Here is a 19,522-nt window from a genome sequence, read left to right on the forward strand (position 1 = left end):
ATTTCGTGCAAGACCCTCGGCCAAAATGACGTAAATATGTATGTTTTATGTGAAACTACGAAAATACCCCTTCTTTTCTTGACTCGTGCAGCGTCTGGCTTGACCTGTGGGCGTCTTTGTGTGGGATTCTGTTTGTGGCTCTGTTCTCTCTCAGCCACCCGCTGAGGTCACTTCTCTCATTCTTTCATCCCCCTCGCTGTCCTGTCCGGTTTTATTTATTTATTTATTGTGAGGGGAGACCTCATAAAATAAATGTGAAGCTTCTTAATTTTTCTCGAAATTTCTCAGACTCATATATATGCAGCAATGTCGAGCACGAAACCAAAAAATAACAACAATAAACAGTTTGGAATTCAAAAAAATATAATTCCGATACGTGCGTGCGTGCATAGCGCTCACGTTCGAACATAAAACAGTAAGAGCAGGGAGATATTTGAGATCCTTTTCAGTCTGCGGCTTCATTTTCTGATGATTTTACTGAATTACAGACCCCTTGACTAGAACTCTGCAGCTCATTGCACTTGAGAAAACATAATAATATAAAATAAATAAAATAAAATGGAAGAAGGAAGCAGCTGGAAGGAAGAAACTTCTGCATTATTTGGATTCGAAACAAGCAGAAAGAACTGGAGTCTCTGCGTTATTCGTATTCCAAACTAACACGACAACAGCTAATTCAGAGACCCACTTTAACTGTTTGTACTGACAGTTGAACACTTAAGAACGAATGCAGTTCTCTGCGGCGCGCGGATTCAAAACAACACTCACTGGAGAGTGATCAGAAATATATATATTACCGATGGCAAACACATTTGTAATGATATGCGCTGTTCATTGGGTCATTTCCCTCCACAGGAACTTGCTCAGCCCTGCACTTGTACTTGCACCCTCTACATTCATTGTATGTGCAGGTTGGTGCTGTGGAACCAATCATCATTCTCCTTGAAATCCCACTCATCTGTCTTCGACTGCCACCCTGCAGTTCAAAATATTTATTTTGATATGAAATCAGATGACACGTTACGACGTTATCTTAATTCCAAAGAATCAATGCCTGGTAGTCACTTCTTAGTTTCTCACCTGCAAATTTAAGTCTATTTTCAATGTGGAGGAGCGAGGGAGCATTTGATGATAATGAAGTAGTACTTGAGTTGTAGATCCTGTCAACACTCAAACACAGAAAATATACGGACAGAGTCGTAAGTTACCAAATAGTCTGAAATAATTGACAAAGAAATTTGGTGGAACAAAGAAACTAAAACCAAACAGAAACTGAATTTCATACAATTAATCCCGTTCTGGTGAGTTCAGAATTAAATAATAATAATAAAAAAATAAGCAGATAATCGAAATTCTACTGAAACTGACAATGATTAAAACCTGGTTGAAACTCCGGAACAAAGGCAGAAGCCATTGAACAGAAATTAAACATTTATTATATATATATATGATAAAGTTCTCATCGAAGCCAATGAAAATGATGAGGAATTTAGAGAAGAGGTAGCTAGAGACCTTGTATAACGTATGCAGCTAAAATTAAGGTGAAGAACAGCGAGAGAAAGGTCTTTTTAGCGCTGGCCATTCTTTGATTCCTTGGGATTCAATGAGATTGAAGAACAGGTGACTCGGTTGTAGGCAATATATGGCGAGAGGGAGAGAGAGAGAGAGAGAGAGAAGGCGGGGGGAATGGGGCTTTGTGGTCAAATAATGACCATAAGAGATAAACTGACAAAATCTGCAGCCAGTGACAAGAGCGGCACACCAAAGGGTCCCCAACGCACTGTTTGCCTGCCTACTGGCCTGGAGCCAACTCATGTCCCATTGGAGTTCTCTGCATTTGTTTATTTCTTCAGAAATACAGAAATGCCCATATCCTTTCCCATATTTTAAGCGGTGCAGTTTGGAATGTTTAGATAGTTTTGAAGGGCTAGATGGGGTTTCTGGTAGGAAATCATTTGTATGCCCCCATCTAGGGAAAGCGCCACCAAGTACAGCATGGACGGCTTCCAGGCTTGGGAACTGGCTAGAGGTTTCCATGGTGACTCCTAGAAGGATGTGAAACCATGTAAACACTTGCTGCTTCTTTTTTTATTATACGGTCAATGAACAAAAAATGCCTAAATTTACAGAATGTCTACTATTTTGAACGAGGTTGTTTTGTTTTCTATTATATATTATGAAAGTTAAGGAGTTGTCCCAAGAGGAGTTAAGGAGTTGTCCCAAGAGCAGGTGAATTGGGTTATTAAAATTTCTTTTAATTTTTTTTATGAATTCTTTGATCACTTATTAATTCAGCTAATACCCAACAAAGTTTACTTAATAAACCAATACTTAACACAACACAAGTCAAAACTCAAACAATCAAACACTCAACAATTGAAGCAATCAATCACCAAAATATCCAATCAAGATATAATATGCAGCTTATTGATAATTCTCAGCTTTTGTTTGTAACTCTATGTATATGATTGATTTAAGTCCTGTATTGATGGATTTGATTTCTCAATGTGAAGCACAATATGAAATTCAGCACTCTTTCCAAGAACTTGGACTTTAAATAAACTTTCAGTTAATAAGTCTTGGGTGTTGAATCAATCAACATACTCTCTTACGATTTTCACAATTTGTATTGATCAACTAACGTACTTCATTTCGATTTCCGCAAAATCTCAAAAACAAATTAAGCTTTAGTTTATTTAATATCCAATCCATGTAGTGTATATGATCCGAAATTAAAACACAACCACACAATTAATATTTGCTGGAAATTAAAGAGAATAGGGAAAGAGAGTGACATCGCGTTTTTTACGAGCTTCGGCTTATACCCCTAGCCTACATCCTCACCTTTGGCCAATACCACCAAAGAATTCCACTATACTATTCATTTCCAGGGGTAACAAACCTTTTACAAGCGATACCCCTTGCTTAGACACTCCTTAAGTAGGATAGAGCAATGCCTCTCCAAGGGATACCCCATGCTCGGTCACTCCTTCAATAGGCTAGAGCAACGCCTCTCCAAGTGATACCCCACACTTGGTCAACGATCCAACAACTTGGAATCGTCAAGAAATAAGAAACAAGTAAAAGAGAACTTGTGTACAAGAAACACTCTTAGATAGAGTAGGTTAGTATAACAATTAGCACAATATACTTCAATGTAAATTCAATATAAAGAAATTGAAGCTCAATGAAATTCTATCACCGGATTAATCTTCCTTTGATTGAAAGATTCAGACTTTAAAGTTCAATTTCGTGTGAGATGATAAGCAAGAACTCAGTTGAGTAAGTAGCAAGATGTGTGCAAGAAATCCTTTGAGAGTAGGAGGCACTTGAGAGCATTAGATTGCTGAAAATATTTCTTGGTCATTAAAATCCTTGTCTTGGGGGCTATTTATAGAATTTAAAAAGTTAATTCATTGCTTCCCAAGTTTACTTGGAATGTTGGTCAAGTTTATTAAAATATTCGAGCCCAAGAAACAAATTTAAAAAATTTTCCCATTGGAAATTTTTAAAATTCCTCAAGTGGTAGTCGCCTATCACGATTGGTCAGGCCCCTATCTTAGTTAAAATTGAAAGACAGAACACTAGTAGTCGCCTCAGTTGACAAGGCAAGCACCTGTTAGGCTACCATCAAGCGACTCGCACCTTTCTGTCTGCTAGTTCTTAAAAAACACAAAAATGGTCAACCGCCTGAGAGTTTTGGGTAGGCTCCTGAGCTTGCAAAAAAAATTGTTTTCTAAGATTTGACTTTGAAAACTCTTTTCATTTGAGACCTTTATTATTTATAATTTTGGAAATTATATTTCAAGGTCTTTAAAAATGGTTTCTAGGAATTTAATTTTTCCTAAAGAGCTTTGTTGACACTATGAGTCCAATCCTATTTTGATAATGACAAATCACATGACATTTGATCTGTGCATTGAGATTGTGAACATAAACATTACTTAGCATGCACAGAAGGTGATGAAATCATGGAAGCCACGAGGATTAAAGCTTATATAACCCGACACAATCCATGGAACTAAAAGAATAGAAGAATAAAGATGCAAACGTCAAGTTCAAGATCATCATGGGAATGAGTATTTAGAATTGATGTATTTGCATATTTTATATGATATAGTTAGAAGCTCAAAATATACCCTATACATGCATCTCATGAAAACCTTCTAGGGTTAAACATAGACTTAGAGAACTTATTTTAAACCCCCAAAAAAGTTTTATAAGGGATTAAAGCAAGAAAATAAAATTGATTTTGAAACTGAAAATAAAAATTCTAAAGTTGGTCTTCCCAAATGACTGAGGTGTACCCTCAGAAGTCTAAAGATACAACCTCAGAGGACTAAAGTTTTACTTCAGACTCCTGAAGAGTTTCCTTAGAATACTGAAGAATTAGTTCAGTCATATGAGGATTTAATTACTAAAACACAGAACAGGCTAAACACCTTCAAATATCTGAACTTTCAGTTCAGTCATCTGAGTTAGGACTTCAGAAGACTGAACCCACAGTTCAGTCATCTGACCCTATGTCCAGACTATAACTTTTAGTGCGGAATATCAGATGTTTGAACCCAAACACTCAGTCCTCTGAACCTACAAAAACTTTAAAAATCTGAACTTTAGTGAGAAAACACGTGAGCTATTCACTTAATCAAATTGATTCAACGGTCAAGACTTAACCTAAGGCGGAGATTACTTATATAAACAACCTCTAAACCCTAGTGTTTCACTTTTGGCATATGATTGGGAGCCTTGAACATATATAGAACTTTGGGAAGCATTGAACACATTGCTAAGCTCTTTCTTGCGATTTCAAAGCATTTACATCATATCTACGCTCGGCCTACGTTGATTTTCAAAAGGAGTTCCAGTGAATATTGTGCAAACAACTTGGGTATTGAGGTTTGGTGATCAATCTAATTGTTAGCTAATTCTTAAAGACCTTTTCATCTCACAAACATATTCTTGAATATTCATTTTGAAATGTTGATCTTTAGTTATTAATTGTATATACATTTTGTGAAAGATCACTACTTGAGAAAAGTTTTTGTTTAAAACTAAAATCTTGAAAAAAGTTTAAAATATATCTTCATTCAAAGATTTTCTATTTGATTATTGTAAGAATTATTTGATTGCAAATACTAAGAGCTTCTAAATACATATTCTTGAGGAATATTATTTTTGAAACATAGTGTTTAAATCTTTACAATATTCAAAGTCATATATTTATTCAAAGATTCAACTTTACAAATTATTGATAGCAAGAACATAGATTTGGGCATTAGTCAAGATTATTTTTGAAAGGATCTTATTTTCTAATCTTGCATAAAGTATTTTGAAATCGAACCGTACGTTTCTCTAAAGCATTTATTTATAAAATCATTTTTGGGAGATATTGATTTAAATGGTAGATTTGTGAAGCATATCATTCATATAATGATCTCATTGTTATATAAATACTGAACTTCAAGTTTTATCATATGAATATGTGTTAGGAATTTTGATTGTACTCACTAGCTTTGTGTAGAAGTAATATTGAGTTTTTGCAAAATTTTAATTCTATATTGTAATCACGATTCAGATTGTGAACCGAGGAGGAGGAAGTTGTGTCTCTTGTAAGCAGCGAATAGGAGGAAGTTGTGCTTCTTATAACCAGCGGATTGTAAGGGAAACTCTGTCTTGGTTAAAGGAGATTGTGAACCGAGGAGGAGGAAGTTGTGTCTCTTGTAAGCAGCGAATAGGAGGAAGTTGTGCTTCTTATAACCAGCGGATTGTAAGGGAAACTCTGTCTTGGTTAAAGGAGTAGGAATTTAGTGGAATCCTTGAGTGGGTTGCTCAAGGTGAGGACATATGCCGGGTTGGCTGAACCTCGTAAAACTGTGTTTGCCTTCTTTCTTCCCTTAACTTTTTAATTTCCATGTGCATTTCATTACCAATTTTCGCATGTTTGTATGTTGATTAATATTACATGCACTTAATATTTAATTGGGTATAATTGAATTTATTGAGATAATAATTTGAATTAGTTCCAAGCCGATAAAATAAATTTAAATAATTTCGAAATACCCAATTCACCCCTCTTAAGGTAACACTGTAATTAACATTTGGTATCAAAGCAAGGTTACATAGACTTAACTGTTATTGTTGTAAAAAGATCACATGACACACATCGGTGTAACCCCATTCGGTGAGGGACACTCGTCTACTAGACCACCAATTTTCTGCGGTGTAAATTGCACCTACTAGAAACGAAGGATGAGTATATATCTTTTAAATGTAGATTGGAAAGTATGAAAAATATTTTATAAGGGAAACCATGTTCCTATGAAAGTAGTTGACAAAGTAAACATACCTGAGACTAAAGATGAATATACTGAAGATGATTGGAAATTTGTTCAAATAAATGCCACTACAATGAACCTTCTATTCTATGCACTAGATGTAAATGAGTTTAATAGGGTGATGGCATGTAACTCTGCTAAAGAGATTTGGGAAAAATTAGAAGTTACATATGAAGGTAGTAAGGAAGTTAAAGATAGTAAGATAGACATGCTTACTAGTGAATATGAGACATTTGAAATGACTGCTAATGAATCTATTCAATCTATGTACACTAGATTCACACACATCACGAACTCTTTAAATGCTATTGGTAAATCTTACCCTACTTATGAGTTGATCAGGAAAATACTCAGGAGACTACTGCTAGTTTTGGAAGCTAAGGCTACTACAATAGCTGAACGAAGAAATCTAAAGGAGATGTCAATTGATGAACTGATCAGATCGCTCATCACTTATGATCTAGCGATAAATGAGAGGAAGAATGAGTAAAATAAAATAAAGAAAGTTATAGCACTCAATGCATCATCCAATAGCTCCAGCAAAGGAAGTGATTCAGAACGGATGATAACATGACTATTCTCACTAAGAAATTTGGAAAGTTCATAAGAAAGAACAAGAAATACACTAGAAATTTCTAGGGCTTAAAAACAGAAAAGGGAGAGACAAGTAGAAAGAAGCAAAAGGAGGATCTTCCTACGTTCTATAACTGTAGAGAAGTTGCGCATATCAAGGCAAACTACCCCCACTTGAAGAAAATGTCTAAGAACAAGAAGAAGGCACTAAAGGTTGGTTGGGATATTCATAGTACCAGTAGTTCAGAATCTGAATCTAGTGATGATGAGATTACAAATCTTTGTTTGATGGCCCACAAAGACCACGAGGTACAATATTTTTGTTCTTCTTCATCTTAATATTCTAGTGATTCAAAAAATGAAAATAGCATGCTCTTTTATGATGAACTACAATAGGAATATTTGTATACACTTAAAATCTTGATAAAATGAATAAGAAAAATTCTATTTTGAAGTTACAATTGAAGGAACTTTCAAAGTCAGTAGAAATTCAAAATGAATCTCATGCATCCTTAATGAGAGACGAGGATTTGAAAATTGAGGAGTTAGAAAAGAATTTGAAGGATAAATCTAAGATTAACCGTAAATTTACAAAAGGTCAAACTAATTTTGAAAAACTCCTTGGAGCTCAAAGAAATTCCCTAGCTAAAGAAGGACTTGGTTTTAATGGAAAAGAAAATTTAAAACAAAAACATCTTTACATGGGTTATTTTGTAAAAGAATCAAAGACTTATGTTCCATCAAAAGATTCTTATAAATCTACCACGTGCTTTAAATGTAAAAGGATGGGCCATATAAAATTTGATTGTCCTTTTAAGAACAAAGATGTTAAGATGAAAAAGGTATGGAGTGTAACACCCCGACCCAGAGGGGCCTGGGATATTAACTTTTTACTACTGATTTACAGCGGAAGCAAAATAAACTCAATTTTTATTAAACCAGAGTGCTAATCATCCATATTACAATCATTTATTTCAAAAGAAGAAAAATTACACAAACATAAATATTGAAACCATACTAATATTTCTAATCAATCTTTATTTTTCTAATCCCCACCCGCATGCTTACTAAGCCTGATTTTCGACATGTCCTTCAGAATTATCTGAAATAAAATATGATTGGGGTGAGACAACGCTCAGTAAGTAAATAAGATTATTATTAGTGTGTGGCCAAAATGAGCTTTTAAAGAATTTCATAACACAATATTTAATACTATAACTTCAAGACTGCTTTTAGAATAAACATAAGTTTAAAAATTTCTGCATAAAACTTTTGTCATCAATTTCAGCAGTAAATTTTTACAATCATATACTATAACTGCTAAATTAAACTTTTAACTGTAAAAATATTTAATGATAAACACATATATACTTTTCTTTATACGTTTTCCTTAGATCGTCATTTAAGCACCAAAATAAGCCTTTTTACATAAACTTACACTTTTCCTTCAAATCATCAGTAACTTTATACACGTAATTAAATGTATAAACATATATTAAAAAAAAAACCATCCTTAGGCCTGTTTGCCGTAAGTCATGTTTACCCCCATGACTGGATTGTGCGGTCCGAAGACTGGACTTAGCTGGCTGGCCGACCAAACTAAATCAACGTACGTAAACTTTAAGTGAGATTTTCCTTATTAAGTCCTGGTCCGGAACCAGGTGTGCACTCAGGAGAAATTCACTAACATAAATAACCACTCTGTAAACAGTGTGGGTGCACTCTGATCCGTATAAATTTTAAGCTGCGGTACCGAGCATCTGTAACTTTGAACTTTCGTTGCCATAAGGGGTTTGAAAATCATCTTATTATAATTTATGCAATTTAAAATAATATCGTGAAAATCTCATCTTTACTCATATTTTCATAAAAAAATGCAACGTAGAAATAAACTCATGCCAAACAATTTTTGTGTTAAAAATATATATAATTTTATTTTTGAATAGAAAGAAACGCTGAAAATTTACCCGAGGGGATTAGAACATTTCTTAACCCAAATATAGATGCAAGTATATTAAAGATAGAGCTGGTATAATTAAATATGCGTAAAAATAAACTCATAGAAATTTTGTGGAACTAAGTAACATAATTAAAATTTACGTACAAAATAAACTCGGGTATGAATTTAAAATAAAAAGAAACTAACATAATCAAAATTTACTTACCTTCTTCTTTTACCGTGTGCTACGAACACAATAACTATCTTTAAAATATGAGATCGGAAAGAGTGGGTGAGTGAGAACTTACTCAAAATTCTCACTCCACCACAAATTCTTTCACTCACTAATCCTTCTCTTCCTTAGAAAATTGTTGTGAAAAATGAAGGTTGAGAGCTCCCTATTTATAGGAAAATTTTGGGGAAGAAATGGAATTTATAAAAGTGTGGGGAGATGGGTGAAATTATAATTTTTTTAAAATTAAAGAATGGGCAAGGGATGGGCAAGGTATGGGTTGAGTATGGGATGGGGATGGAGGCCATGTGGGAGTGCTTGCCACCATTCCCATTAAATAAATTTTTAATTAATCACTTACCTAATTAATTAATCAATTAGTTAATTAATTATTTTATTATTTTATTATTTTTCTTAATCATTATTATCATTATTATTATCATTGTTATTACTTTTAAACTATTTTGAGTATTTATTTATTTTATTATTTATTTTTGAACAAGAATTAAATTTGAATTTTGAAAACTCATGTGGGCCCCACACGGTCTTGTGGGCCCCGCACAACTTCGAGACCCGAATGGATCCTACGTAACTCGAATAATTCTTATATGATTTTATGCATCCTAAATAGCTTTGAGACTCGTGTAAACCTCCATACGGCTTCGGGACTCATGTGGGCCCCGCATATGATACTTACATTATTATTATTTTATCATATATTTCTACAAATTATGTCAGTCAAAACATTATTTTATGTACTTATTTACGTATATAAACAGTGTCTACCCTATTTATCCTATGAAATTCCATTTTGACCAGGCCGACCTCCAGGGAGCGACTGAGCCGCAATGGTCTCTGAGCACTCGCTTAGACAAGGTCTTTCTTAGGCATCAAACATGGAATCAAGGATCCTAACAGAGAAACACTTTCTTTTTTTAATACTAACTATTATTATTATTATTCATTTTTTTTTTCTTGGGTTATTACATGGAGAGTTAAAGGAGAGTTAAGCACAAACCCCCGTGGACCCAAGAAAATCTGGGTACTAAAAGTAGTTATCTGATTATGTCTTGCAGATGTGCTTGAGATTGTCCACTTCGAAAGATAGATGGTATATGGACAGTGGATGCTCACATCATATGACTGGGGATAAAGCTAAATTCGCATCCATCATACCAAAGGAAGGAGAATTTGTCACTTTTAGGGACAATGCAAAAGGAAGGATAACAAGTGTAGGTAAAGTTGGTAACAATTCATCACTTATTATAGATGATGTTTTACTAGTTGATGGTTTAAAACATAATTTATTAAGTGTAAGCCAACTGTTTGATAAAGGTTATAAAGTATCTTTTGAACATAACAAGTGCATTGTTGAACATAAAACTAATAACAAAATTCTATTCACTGCTGAGCATCATGAAAATGTATATACTACTAGCTTTGACAATCTTGCTTCTTAATGTGTAACTTGTTTTTTTTCTATGAATGAGATTAGTTGGATTTGTCATAGGAGACTAGGACACGCAAACATGGACTAAATAGCTAAATTAGTTAAGGGAGACTTAGTTAAGGGATTGCCTAAGGCAAAATTTGTGAAAGATAAAATCTGTGATGCATGTCAACTAGGAAAACAAGAAGATCTAGTTTTAAGAAGAAGAAAGTAATCTCTACTACTAGGCCACTTCAAATGTTACACTTAGATTTATTTGGTCTAAACCCAATTCAGAGTTTAGGAGGAAAATCATACGCGTTCGTTATAGTTGATGACTATTCTAGAAATACATGGGTGCTATTTCTAGGTGAGAAAGTTGAAGTTTGTAAACAATTCATTAAACTATGCAAGAAAATTCAAAATGCAAAAGGATATACAATCAAAAATATCCAGAGTGATAGGGGTAGAGAATTTAAAAATCAAGATATGGAAGAATATTGTAATTCATTAGGAATATCCCATAACTTTTCAACTCCTATAACACCTCAACAGAACGGCGTAGTTGAAAGAAAGAATAGGTCTATACAAGAAATGGCCAGAACTATGCTTAATGAACATAACTTACCTAAGTACTTCTGGGCTGAGGTAGTGAATACTGCCTGCTATGTTCTAAATAGAGTTTTGATTAGACCATCTAAAAATAAGACTCCATATGAATTATGGAATGGACATAGAGCAAACATCTCATATTTTCATATCTTTGGCTGTAAATGCTTTGTGCTTAGAGATAATGAACACTTACCAAAGTTTGATGTGAAATCAGATGAAGGTATTTTTTCTAGGATATGCCTTAGATAGTAAATCCTACAGGGTATATTATAAACGAACCTTAATAGTTATAAAATCCATTCACATAGTATTTGACAAATCCAATCTATTTACTCAAAAGATGGATGGAGATGAAATTGAGATAAATAAAGATTTTGAAAAACTCTATTGAAAATGATTCAGATAAGAGAAATTAAATTAAGGAACCATCTGCTAAAAAAAATCAATTTGAAAATGAAGTAATGAACTACCTAAAGAATGGAAGTACATGAAGAATCACCCCATTGATCAAATAATAGGTGAACCATCACGTGGAGTAGCCACACGATCCTCACTTAGAAATATGATTAGTCATTGTGCATTTCTATCTCAAGAAGAACCTAAGAATGTGAGTGAAGCAATTGAGGATGAATCTTGGTTGATGTCCATGCAAGAAGAGTTAAACCAGTTTAAGAAAAATAAAGTATGGACAATAGTTCCAAGACCTAAGGATAAGAAAGTTATTGGAACAAAATGGATATATAAGAATAAGAAAGATGAACATGGGATAGTTGTTAGAAATAAGGCAAGAATAGTAGCTCAGGAATATAACTAGGAAGAAGGAATAGATTTTAAGGAAACCTTTGCACCTATAGCTAGAATGGAAGCTATTCATATGTTGTTAGCTTATGCTGCTTTTAAGGATTTCAAACTATATCAAATGAATGTCAAAAAAAATTTTTTAAATGGCTACATAAGTGAAGAGGTATATGTACAAAAATTCCCAGGTTTTGAAAATCATAAGTGTCCAAAACACATTTATAGATTAACTAAAGCATTGTATGGTTTAAAGTAAGCTCCTAGAGCCTAGTATGAAAGGCTAAGCGATTTTCTACTAGATAATGGATTTATCAGAGGAAAAATTGATACAACACTATTCATAAAATCTAAGAATGAAAACATGCTCCTAGTTCAAGTATATGTAGATGATATCATTTTTGGAGCAACAAATGAAGAATTTTGTAATGAGTTTGCAAGTACTATGCAAAATGAATTTGAGATGAGCATGATTGGTGAACTCAATTTCTTCCTAGGACTTCAAATCAATCAAGAAAAACATGGAATTTTTATAAGTCAATCAAAGTACGTTAGAGACTTACTCAAAAGGTTTAATATGGAAGATGGAAAAATCTTAGGAACACAAATGAGCTCTTCTTTGAATTAGACAAAGACGAACAAGGTATACCAGATGATGTTAAGCTCTATCGTGGGATGATTGGTAGCTTACTATATCTGACTCCCAACAAGCTTGATATAATGTTTAGTGTATGTTTGTGCATAAGATTTCAGGCTGTACTTAAAGAGTCACATTTATTAGCTATCAAACGAATACTTAGATACCTAATAAGAACAATCAAACTTGGATTATGGTATCCTAAGTATACATCCTTTGAGGTTATTAGTTATTCAGATGCCAATTTTTCCAGAAGTAAAGTAGATAGAAAAAGTATTAGCGGCACATGTCATTTCCTAGGACATTCATTAGTTTCTTAGTTTTCAAGGAAGCAAAATTCAGTTGCTCTGTCCACAACCAAAGCTGAATACGTAGCGGCTGGAAGTTGTTGTGCTCAACGCCATACATGAAGCAACAACTTATGGATTTTGGATTAAGTTATGATACAGTTCCTATAAGGTGTGACAATACTAGTGCAATAAACATCTCAAGAACCCTATATCACATTCACGAACTAAACACATAGAAATTAGACATCATTTTTTTTGTGACCATGTGCAAAAAGGAGAAGTGACACTTGAGTTTGTATGCACAGATGAACAAGGGGTGGACATATTCACCAAACCACTTTTGGAGGATAGGTTTATCCAAATAAGACAGGAATTAGGCTTGATAAATAGTCGAGAAGTTGCCTAGAATTATATTAGATTACATAATTTAGGGGGAGCAACATCAATTAATATTCACAATTGGTTAGAAATTTTAAATTTGGCTCATTTGGTCACATTTGGTATTAAACTCATAGCGTGATGATTGCATGTTAAATTTTGTTATAGATACATGACACATGTTGATACTCACATAAACCTTTGAACTTTAATGACTGTTTTGCTTATCCATGTCTATGTAAATTGACACACTGTGTATGTTCACATTGAAATTCAGTTCAACAACACAATTTTGCATTAGTAAGGGGAGAAGTAAATTGAATAACACAAGGAGACATACTTCATAGTACAATTTTGAAATATAAATGTTGCATATTTTTTAAAGATGAAATATAATTATGTCAGAACATTTGTGTTATATACCTTTTTTGTTGATGTTAAAAGGAGGAGAAAAATATAAGGTTATTGAAAAAATAGTTAGCAAAAATTGCTTACAAAAGTTTTTTTTAATGCAAGGGGAGAAAATTACATAAGTACATGAGTTATACGTGCAAAACCATTGCCTATTTTACATTGTACTGAATTTTATATTATGCATCATTTGAGGGGGAGCCTTTAAGTTTAATTCTCTTTAGCCATTGTTGAAGCTGAATATTTTTATTTGATATTGTGAGTTTATTTTGTCTTTTCTTATTTACTTTGTTTACTTCATTATCATTGCCACACTTATTTTAATATTTAGTTTGGGTTGGTTATTGAATTGAGCATTTTTGTTAAGCATTGTTAGGTTGTTATTTCATCATTTTGTTTAATTTTGTCATATGGCTTAGTTTAATTTTGTTTGAGACCATGTTTGCTTTATTTCTTATTTAAGTTATTATCATATTGAGTTTAGTTTATTACTGAATGAGTCTTGTTTGCTTTATTTTTTTGGGGTCAAGTTATCATTGTGTTGAGTTGGGTGTTTAATCTTAAGTCATTATTGAGGTTTAATTTTACTTTATCTTTGTTTAGTTAGTGAGTTGTTTGGTTGGTTTTATGCGTGTTAAATCTTTAGTTTAGGTTTTGTGTCATTTCAATTTCATAACAAACTTTCAAAAATCCCAAGATCTCGAATCTGAACCATGTTCAGTAAAATTTGTTTTCTTATTTTCTTCTCCTATTTTACGCTAGTTTAGAACTAATCTGCATTCCCCGTGGAGACGATCTGGCCTATTTGGGCTAATTATTACATGATGCAGCTCCTATACTTGGGATAGCCCTAGTGCTACTCATTTTTAGAAGTAAGTCACTAGTAATAATTTATTCCAACTTACTAAGAGGTGTCTCACCCATAGATCTTAAATATTTTAGGAAATTCAAAACGTCAGGAAGAGCAAGCTTTGAGATAGAGGATACGTCGCCCTATAGTGCAAGGTATGTGAGTTTATTTTGAAAAACACGATTATGGGTGTATAAACCTTGAATTAGTGGTTGACTTATTTTGAGAGTTGTGTATATTTTGGAGACATGTAGTGCTCCGGTGCTGTAAATAAAGTTTAAATGTGTTATGTTTTCTTCTGCATAAACAAAGTGCGTGTTTGGACAGATGTATTCCAGTACCCCATTTTGGGTTCGAGTTGACACGGTTATCTTTATTATTATTATTATTATTATTATTATTATGGTATCAAAGGTAATTGGAAAAAAAATAGAGCGTAACAGTTTGGTATCAAAGCCTAAGTTGCTAGGTTCTGCAGACTTTAGGATATAATGGATAACAATACCAAAGTATAGGAATGGATTTTGGGGAGGATTAAGATTAGAATTTAGGGTCACGTCTCACCGCTTGGAGGTAGGATTTCCATGGCGGTTTCCATGATTTTCTTAGGGTGACAATCTCAAGAAAGCCATCGTAAAGTATTGTTCATTCTTGTTTTTGAGTGGTAATACTGAATCTTAAATTAAAAATAAGGATGCAAATGCGAATGGTATAGGAGGATATGCTATGGATCTAAGGTAAAAATAAATGTAATAGCCATGTTATAATGTTATTATTTAAAAGTTAACACTGATATATTTTCAAGATGGACCTTGGAAATAGCAACGCTCTTGCCAAAGGTGGTGATGATGTGGACCCCTCGAGTATGGGTGGCAGCGATTCAGGTGTGGTCCTGCGTAGTGTTGCTCAGCAGGTCATGGCTGAGATAGCACAAAGTTATAGGGAGCAGGGAGGCCCATTAGTAGACCAAGGCTGCATAATTGAACAATTTACCAAGATGAAACCCCTGACTTTTTCAAGGAGTATAGACCCAGTGAGGGCAGGAAATTGGATTCGGGAGATGGAAAAGATCTTGACTATATTGTATTGCACCGATGAGCAGAAAGTACCATATGCCACATTCAAATTGATAGGGGAGGCCGAACGTTGGTGGTTGGCTACGAGGCTTGGAGGAGTAGAGGCAAGCACCAGTGGCTTTGACCTAGGAAACGTTTAAATATATTTTTTTCGACTGCTATTTCCCATACTCTGTTAGGGATCCCAAGATGGAGGAGTTTCTAAATTTAACGTAGGGCCATTTGACGGTGCCACAGTACATTGCTAAATTCATGGAACTGTAGCGTTTTGCTCCCTTCATGATACCCAATGAATTCAATAAGGCTCAGAAATTTGAGAGAGGGCTGAGGCAAGAACTTTATGAGCAGGTAGCACTATTGAAGATATGGTATTTTTCCGAATTGGTGGATAGAGCCACCATAGCCAAAGCTAGTTGAAAGAGGGGTATGGGAGAACAGAGTCAAGGGAAGAGGTTTGCACCTTCTAGTTTTCAAGCGAGCACTAGTCAGGGTTAGCGGAGGAGATATGATGTGGGCTAGAAATAGTTAGAGGGATACCAAGTTCCTCAGGGCAGTCCAGTGCCTCTTACTTACCCGTCGTGCTACAGGAGACATTTTGGTGAGTGCCAAGCTAGGGTGATTACATGCTATTGGTGTAGTCAACTAGGCTATATGGCGTAAGATTGTCAAGCACCTCCAAATTCGCGCTAGTTCCCAGACCATACCAAGGGAACTACCTAGCACCTCGAGGTGACTAGCAGAGGATTACCGCCCCAACGTGGGTATATGCATTGACCCTAGGAGAGGCAGAGGCAGAAGGCGACATTATGAAGGGTATTGTTTACATTCTATCATATAAAGATGTAGTTTTATTTTATTTGGGGGCAACACATTCCTTTGTGGCCCGAGAATTTGTTAAATTATGTGGGATGGAAGTTCAAATACTGGATACTAGTTTATTTATGGCTACATCAATAGGGACCATAACAGTGTGTAGTAGGGTAATTAGATGGGTTCCAATTAGTATTCAATGGAGGATACTATTTTCTAATCTAGTGGTTCTAGAAATGCATGGGTCTGACATGATTCTGGGGATGGACTGGTTAGCTTCTTGTTGTGTCAGTATCGACTTCCATAAGAAAGAGGTGGTTTTTAGATCTCTAGGGGAACTGAAATATCGATATGTGGGGATGTGCGTGCGCTCCTCCGCACAACTATTATCAGCAGTTTAGGCAAGGTGATTGCTTTTAGGGAAATGCCAGGGGTATCTAGCATATGTGAAAGAGGAACCACAAGGGGAATTAAAGATGAAGAATATCCCGATAGTGAGGGATTATCCTGATTGTTTCTAGATGATTTTCCAGGATTTCCTCCTGATCGAGAAGTTGAGTTTGGGATTCATTTACCTTTGGGGACGGTGCTAATCTTTAAGGCTCCGTACAGAATGGCTTTGGTAGAGTTAAAGGAATTGAAAGAACAGTTGCAAGATTTGATGGACAGAATATTTATCAGGCCTAGTGTGTCACCTTGGGAGCGCCGATATTGTTTGTGAAAAAAAAGGATGGGTCGATGAGGATGTGTATCGACTATATAGAGATAAATAAAGTGATGATTAAGAATAAATACCTGCTTCCTCGAATTGATGATTTGTTTGGCTAGCTACCAGGGGCACAAATTTTATAGAAGATTGATCTACGATCGAAGCACCATCAAGTAAAGGTTAAGGCAGGGGATGTTTCAATGACAGCATTCTAGACTCGATATGACCATTACGAGTTTCTGGTTATGCCATTTGGATTGACGAATGCTCTTATGGTATTTGTGGATTCGACGAATAAGGTGTTCCATCAGTACCTAGATTAGTTTGTTATAGTATTTATTGATGACATCCTGGTATATTCAAGGAGCCCCAAAGAGCATAAGGATCATCTGAGGACAGTTCTAAAGACACTAAGAGAAAGAAAGTTGTATGCAAAATTCAAAAAGTGCAAATTTTGGTTGAAACAAGTCACATTCCTCGGACACGTGGTATTTAGGGGTGGAATTTCTATGGATCCGAGCAAAATTGAGGTTGTGGTGGACTAGGCATAACCAAAATATGTGCAGGAGATCAAGAGTTTCTAGGGATTAGCATGATACTATTGCCGGTTTGTGGAGGGATTCTCTAAATTGTTAGGCCCTTTGACGAGATTGACAAGAAAGAATGTAAGGTTTGAAAGGATAGATGCATGTGAACAGAGCTTTCAGGAATAAAAGTAGTGACTCATCACTGCACCAGTCTTGACGATTCCTTTAGGAGAAGAGGGTTTCGTAATCTACAATGATGCGTCACATAAAGGGCTTGGGTGTATTCTGATGTCGCAGAGGAGGGTTGTGGCTTATGCTTCACGACATCTTAAAGAATATGAAAAAAATTACCCTACCCATGATCTGGAGTTAGCAGCGGTGGTTTATGTGTTGAAGATTTGGAGGCATTATTTATATAGGGGTAGGTGTGAGATCTTCACAGACCACAAGAGTCTTAAATATTTTTTCACACAGAAGGAGCTGAACATGAGGCAGAGAAGGTGGTTATAATTAATTAAAGAATATGATTGCACTATCAATTACCACTTAAGAAAAGAAAATGGGGTAGTTGATGCCTTGAGTCGGAAATCGGGGATTGCCTCAGTATCAGCAGTGGTAGTGCAGCATCAGACCATAATGGATTTGGAAAGACTTAAGGTGGAGCTTGTAGAGGGTGATCACCAGGAGTTTATCGCTAACCTTGTTGTACAACCCACATTATAGGAAAGAATTATAGTTGCTCAAGTAAAAGATATGGAGTTAATGAAGAATATGAATAAGATGCAGAGTGGTCAGGAAGCAGAATTCAGTATCTCAGATGACGGAGCTTTGAGGTTTTGTACTAGACTTTGTGTACCTGCAGATGCTAAAATTAAAAGGATTATCTTGGAAGAGGCACATTGATCCCTTTATACACTGCACCTAAGAGTTCTAGTTACTCCCCCCTTCTCCTGTGCAGCCCAACGCTCTCTCTCTCTCTCTCTCTCTCTTACTGTCTCTTTTTACTTCTCTCTCCTCCGCTCAACCTCTTCTCTCCTCGATTTTCTTGGTGATACGTGCACTGATTGGAAAATAGAAAATGGCACTAGATTCCATTCTCTGCCACTGACATTCTTACCAGAGTGGATTTGTCATAGGAACGTTGTAGGCACCACTCCTGGGGTAAGGTAATCTCTCTCTCTCTCCACAATTTTTCCTTAAATCTCCAGCCCAATTGACGAATGGACACCACCATAGGGTCCTAGGTTCGATCCTCGTCATGTTGGCCAGAGCAAATTTTTAATTTGGGTTTCCTGTGCACCACTCCAAGGCTAGGGTAGGATAGTGGAAATATATCTGTTAATTATTTTTAAAATTTAATTAGATATTTGGAGTGTGTGGGCCTAGAAAATATTGAAATAATTATTATTTTGTAGACTTGAATTGGTTTGGGGGAAATTTGAATTTCAAGATTTTGAACTTCAAATGTCGTAGGTGTAGGATTTAGGGTTGTTAGTAGGCCTTTCAGTAAGTTAGGTAAGAGGAATTAAATTATGTCAAACATTTCTAGAAATTAATTGATTAAATGAAACTATGGTATGAATAATATATATATATATATATGTGAATTTTCTAACTTATTAGGTATAAATATATAAATGAAATGGTAGTTTGGAAATATCCAACGTATTACTGGATAAATTATTATATGGTTAAATATTATTGAAAATATGTGTGGCATGAGAAATGATTGTGATTGCTGAAAAATGAATCTGTGAATATTTATATGATGAGATATGAAAAAATATGTTTTAAAAAGTTATGTTGATATAAGATTTAAACAAACATGATTTTTATCAAATATGATATGATGATTTGAGATATACAGAAACGCGATAGTTTTATAATTACTGATATGATGAACAATCATAAGTTAC

General features: G+C 34.8%; 1 protein-coding gene across 1 annotated transcript; it reads right to left on the reverse strand.

Moving 5' to 3' along the window:
• Positions 1 to 430: 430 nt before the first annotated feature.
• Positions 431 to 1,688, reverse strand: LOC131155321 (EPIDERMAL PATTERNING FACTOR-like protein 9). Its single transcript, XM_058108362.1, has 3 exons — positions 1,513 to 1,688; positions 1,081 to 1,160; positions 431 to 976 (listed from the first exon to the last, which is right to left on the reverse strand). The coding sequence occupies exons 1-3, from the start codon at positions 1,580 to 1,582 to the stop codon at positions 794 to 796; spliced, it is 333 nt and encodes a 110-aa protein (XP_057964345.1). The 5' UTR covers positions 1,583 to 1,688; the 3' UTR covers positions 431 to 793.
• Positions 1,689 to 19,522: the final 17,834 nt, after the last annotated feature.

This window comes from Malania oleifera, chromosome 5, assembly GCF_029873635.1.
Source record: "Malania oleifera isolate guangnan ecotype guangnan chromosome 5, ASM2987363v1, whole genome shotgun sequence".
Classification (NCBI taxonomy): Eukaryota; Viridiplantae; Streptophyta; class Magnoliopsida; order Santalales; family Ximeniaceae; genus Malania; species Malania oleifera.

Excerpts from the sequence above, each read along its gene's own strand:
- LOC131155321 (XM_058108362.1), bottom strand. The coding sequence starts at position 1,582 with ATGGCCAGCGCTAAAAAGACCTTTCTCTCGCTGTTCTTCACCTTAATT. Across the intron at positions 1,161-1,512 it reads AGCTGCATACGTTATACAAG|GATCTACAACTCAAGTACTA; the intron begins GTCTCTAGCTAC and ends GAGTGTTGACAG. Across the intron at positions 977-1,080 it reads AAATAGACTTAAATTTGCAG|GGTGGCAGTCGAAGACAGAT; the intron begins GTGAGAAACTAA and ends TTTGAACTGCAG.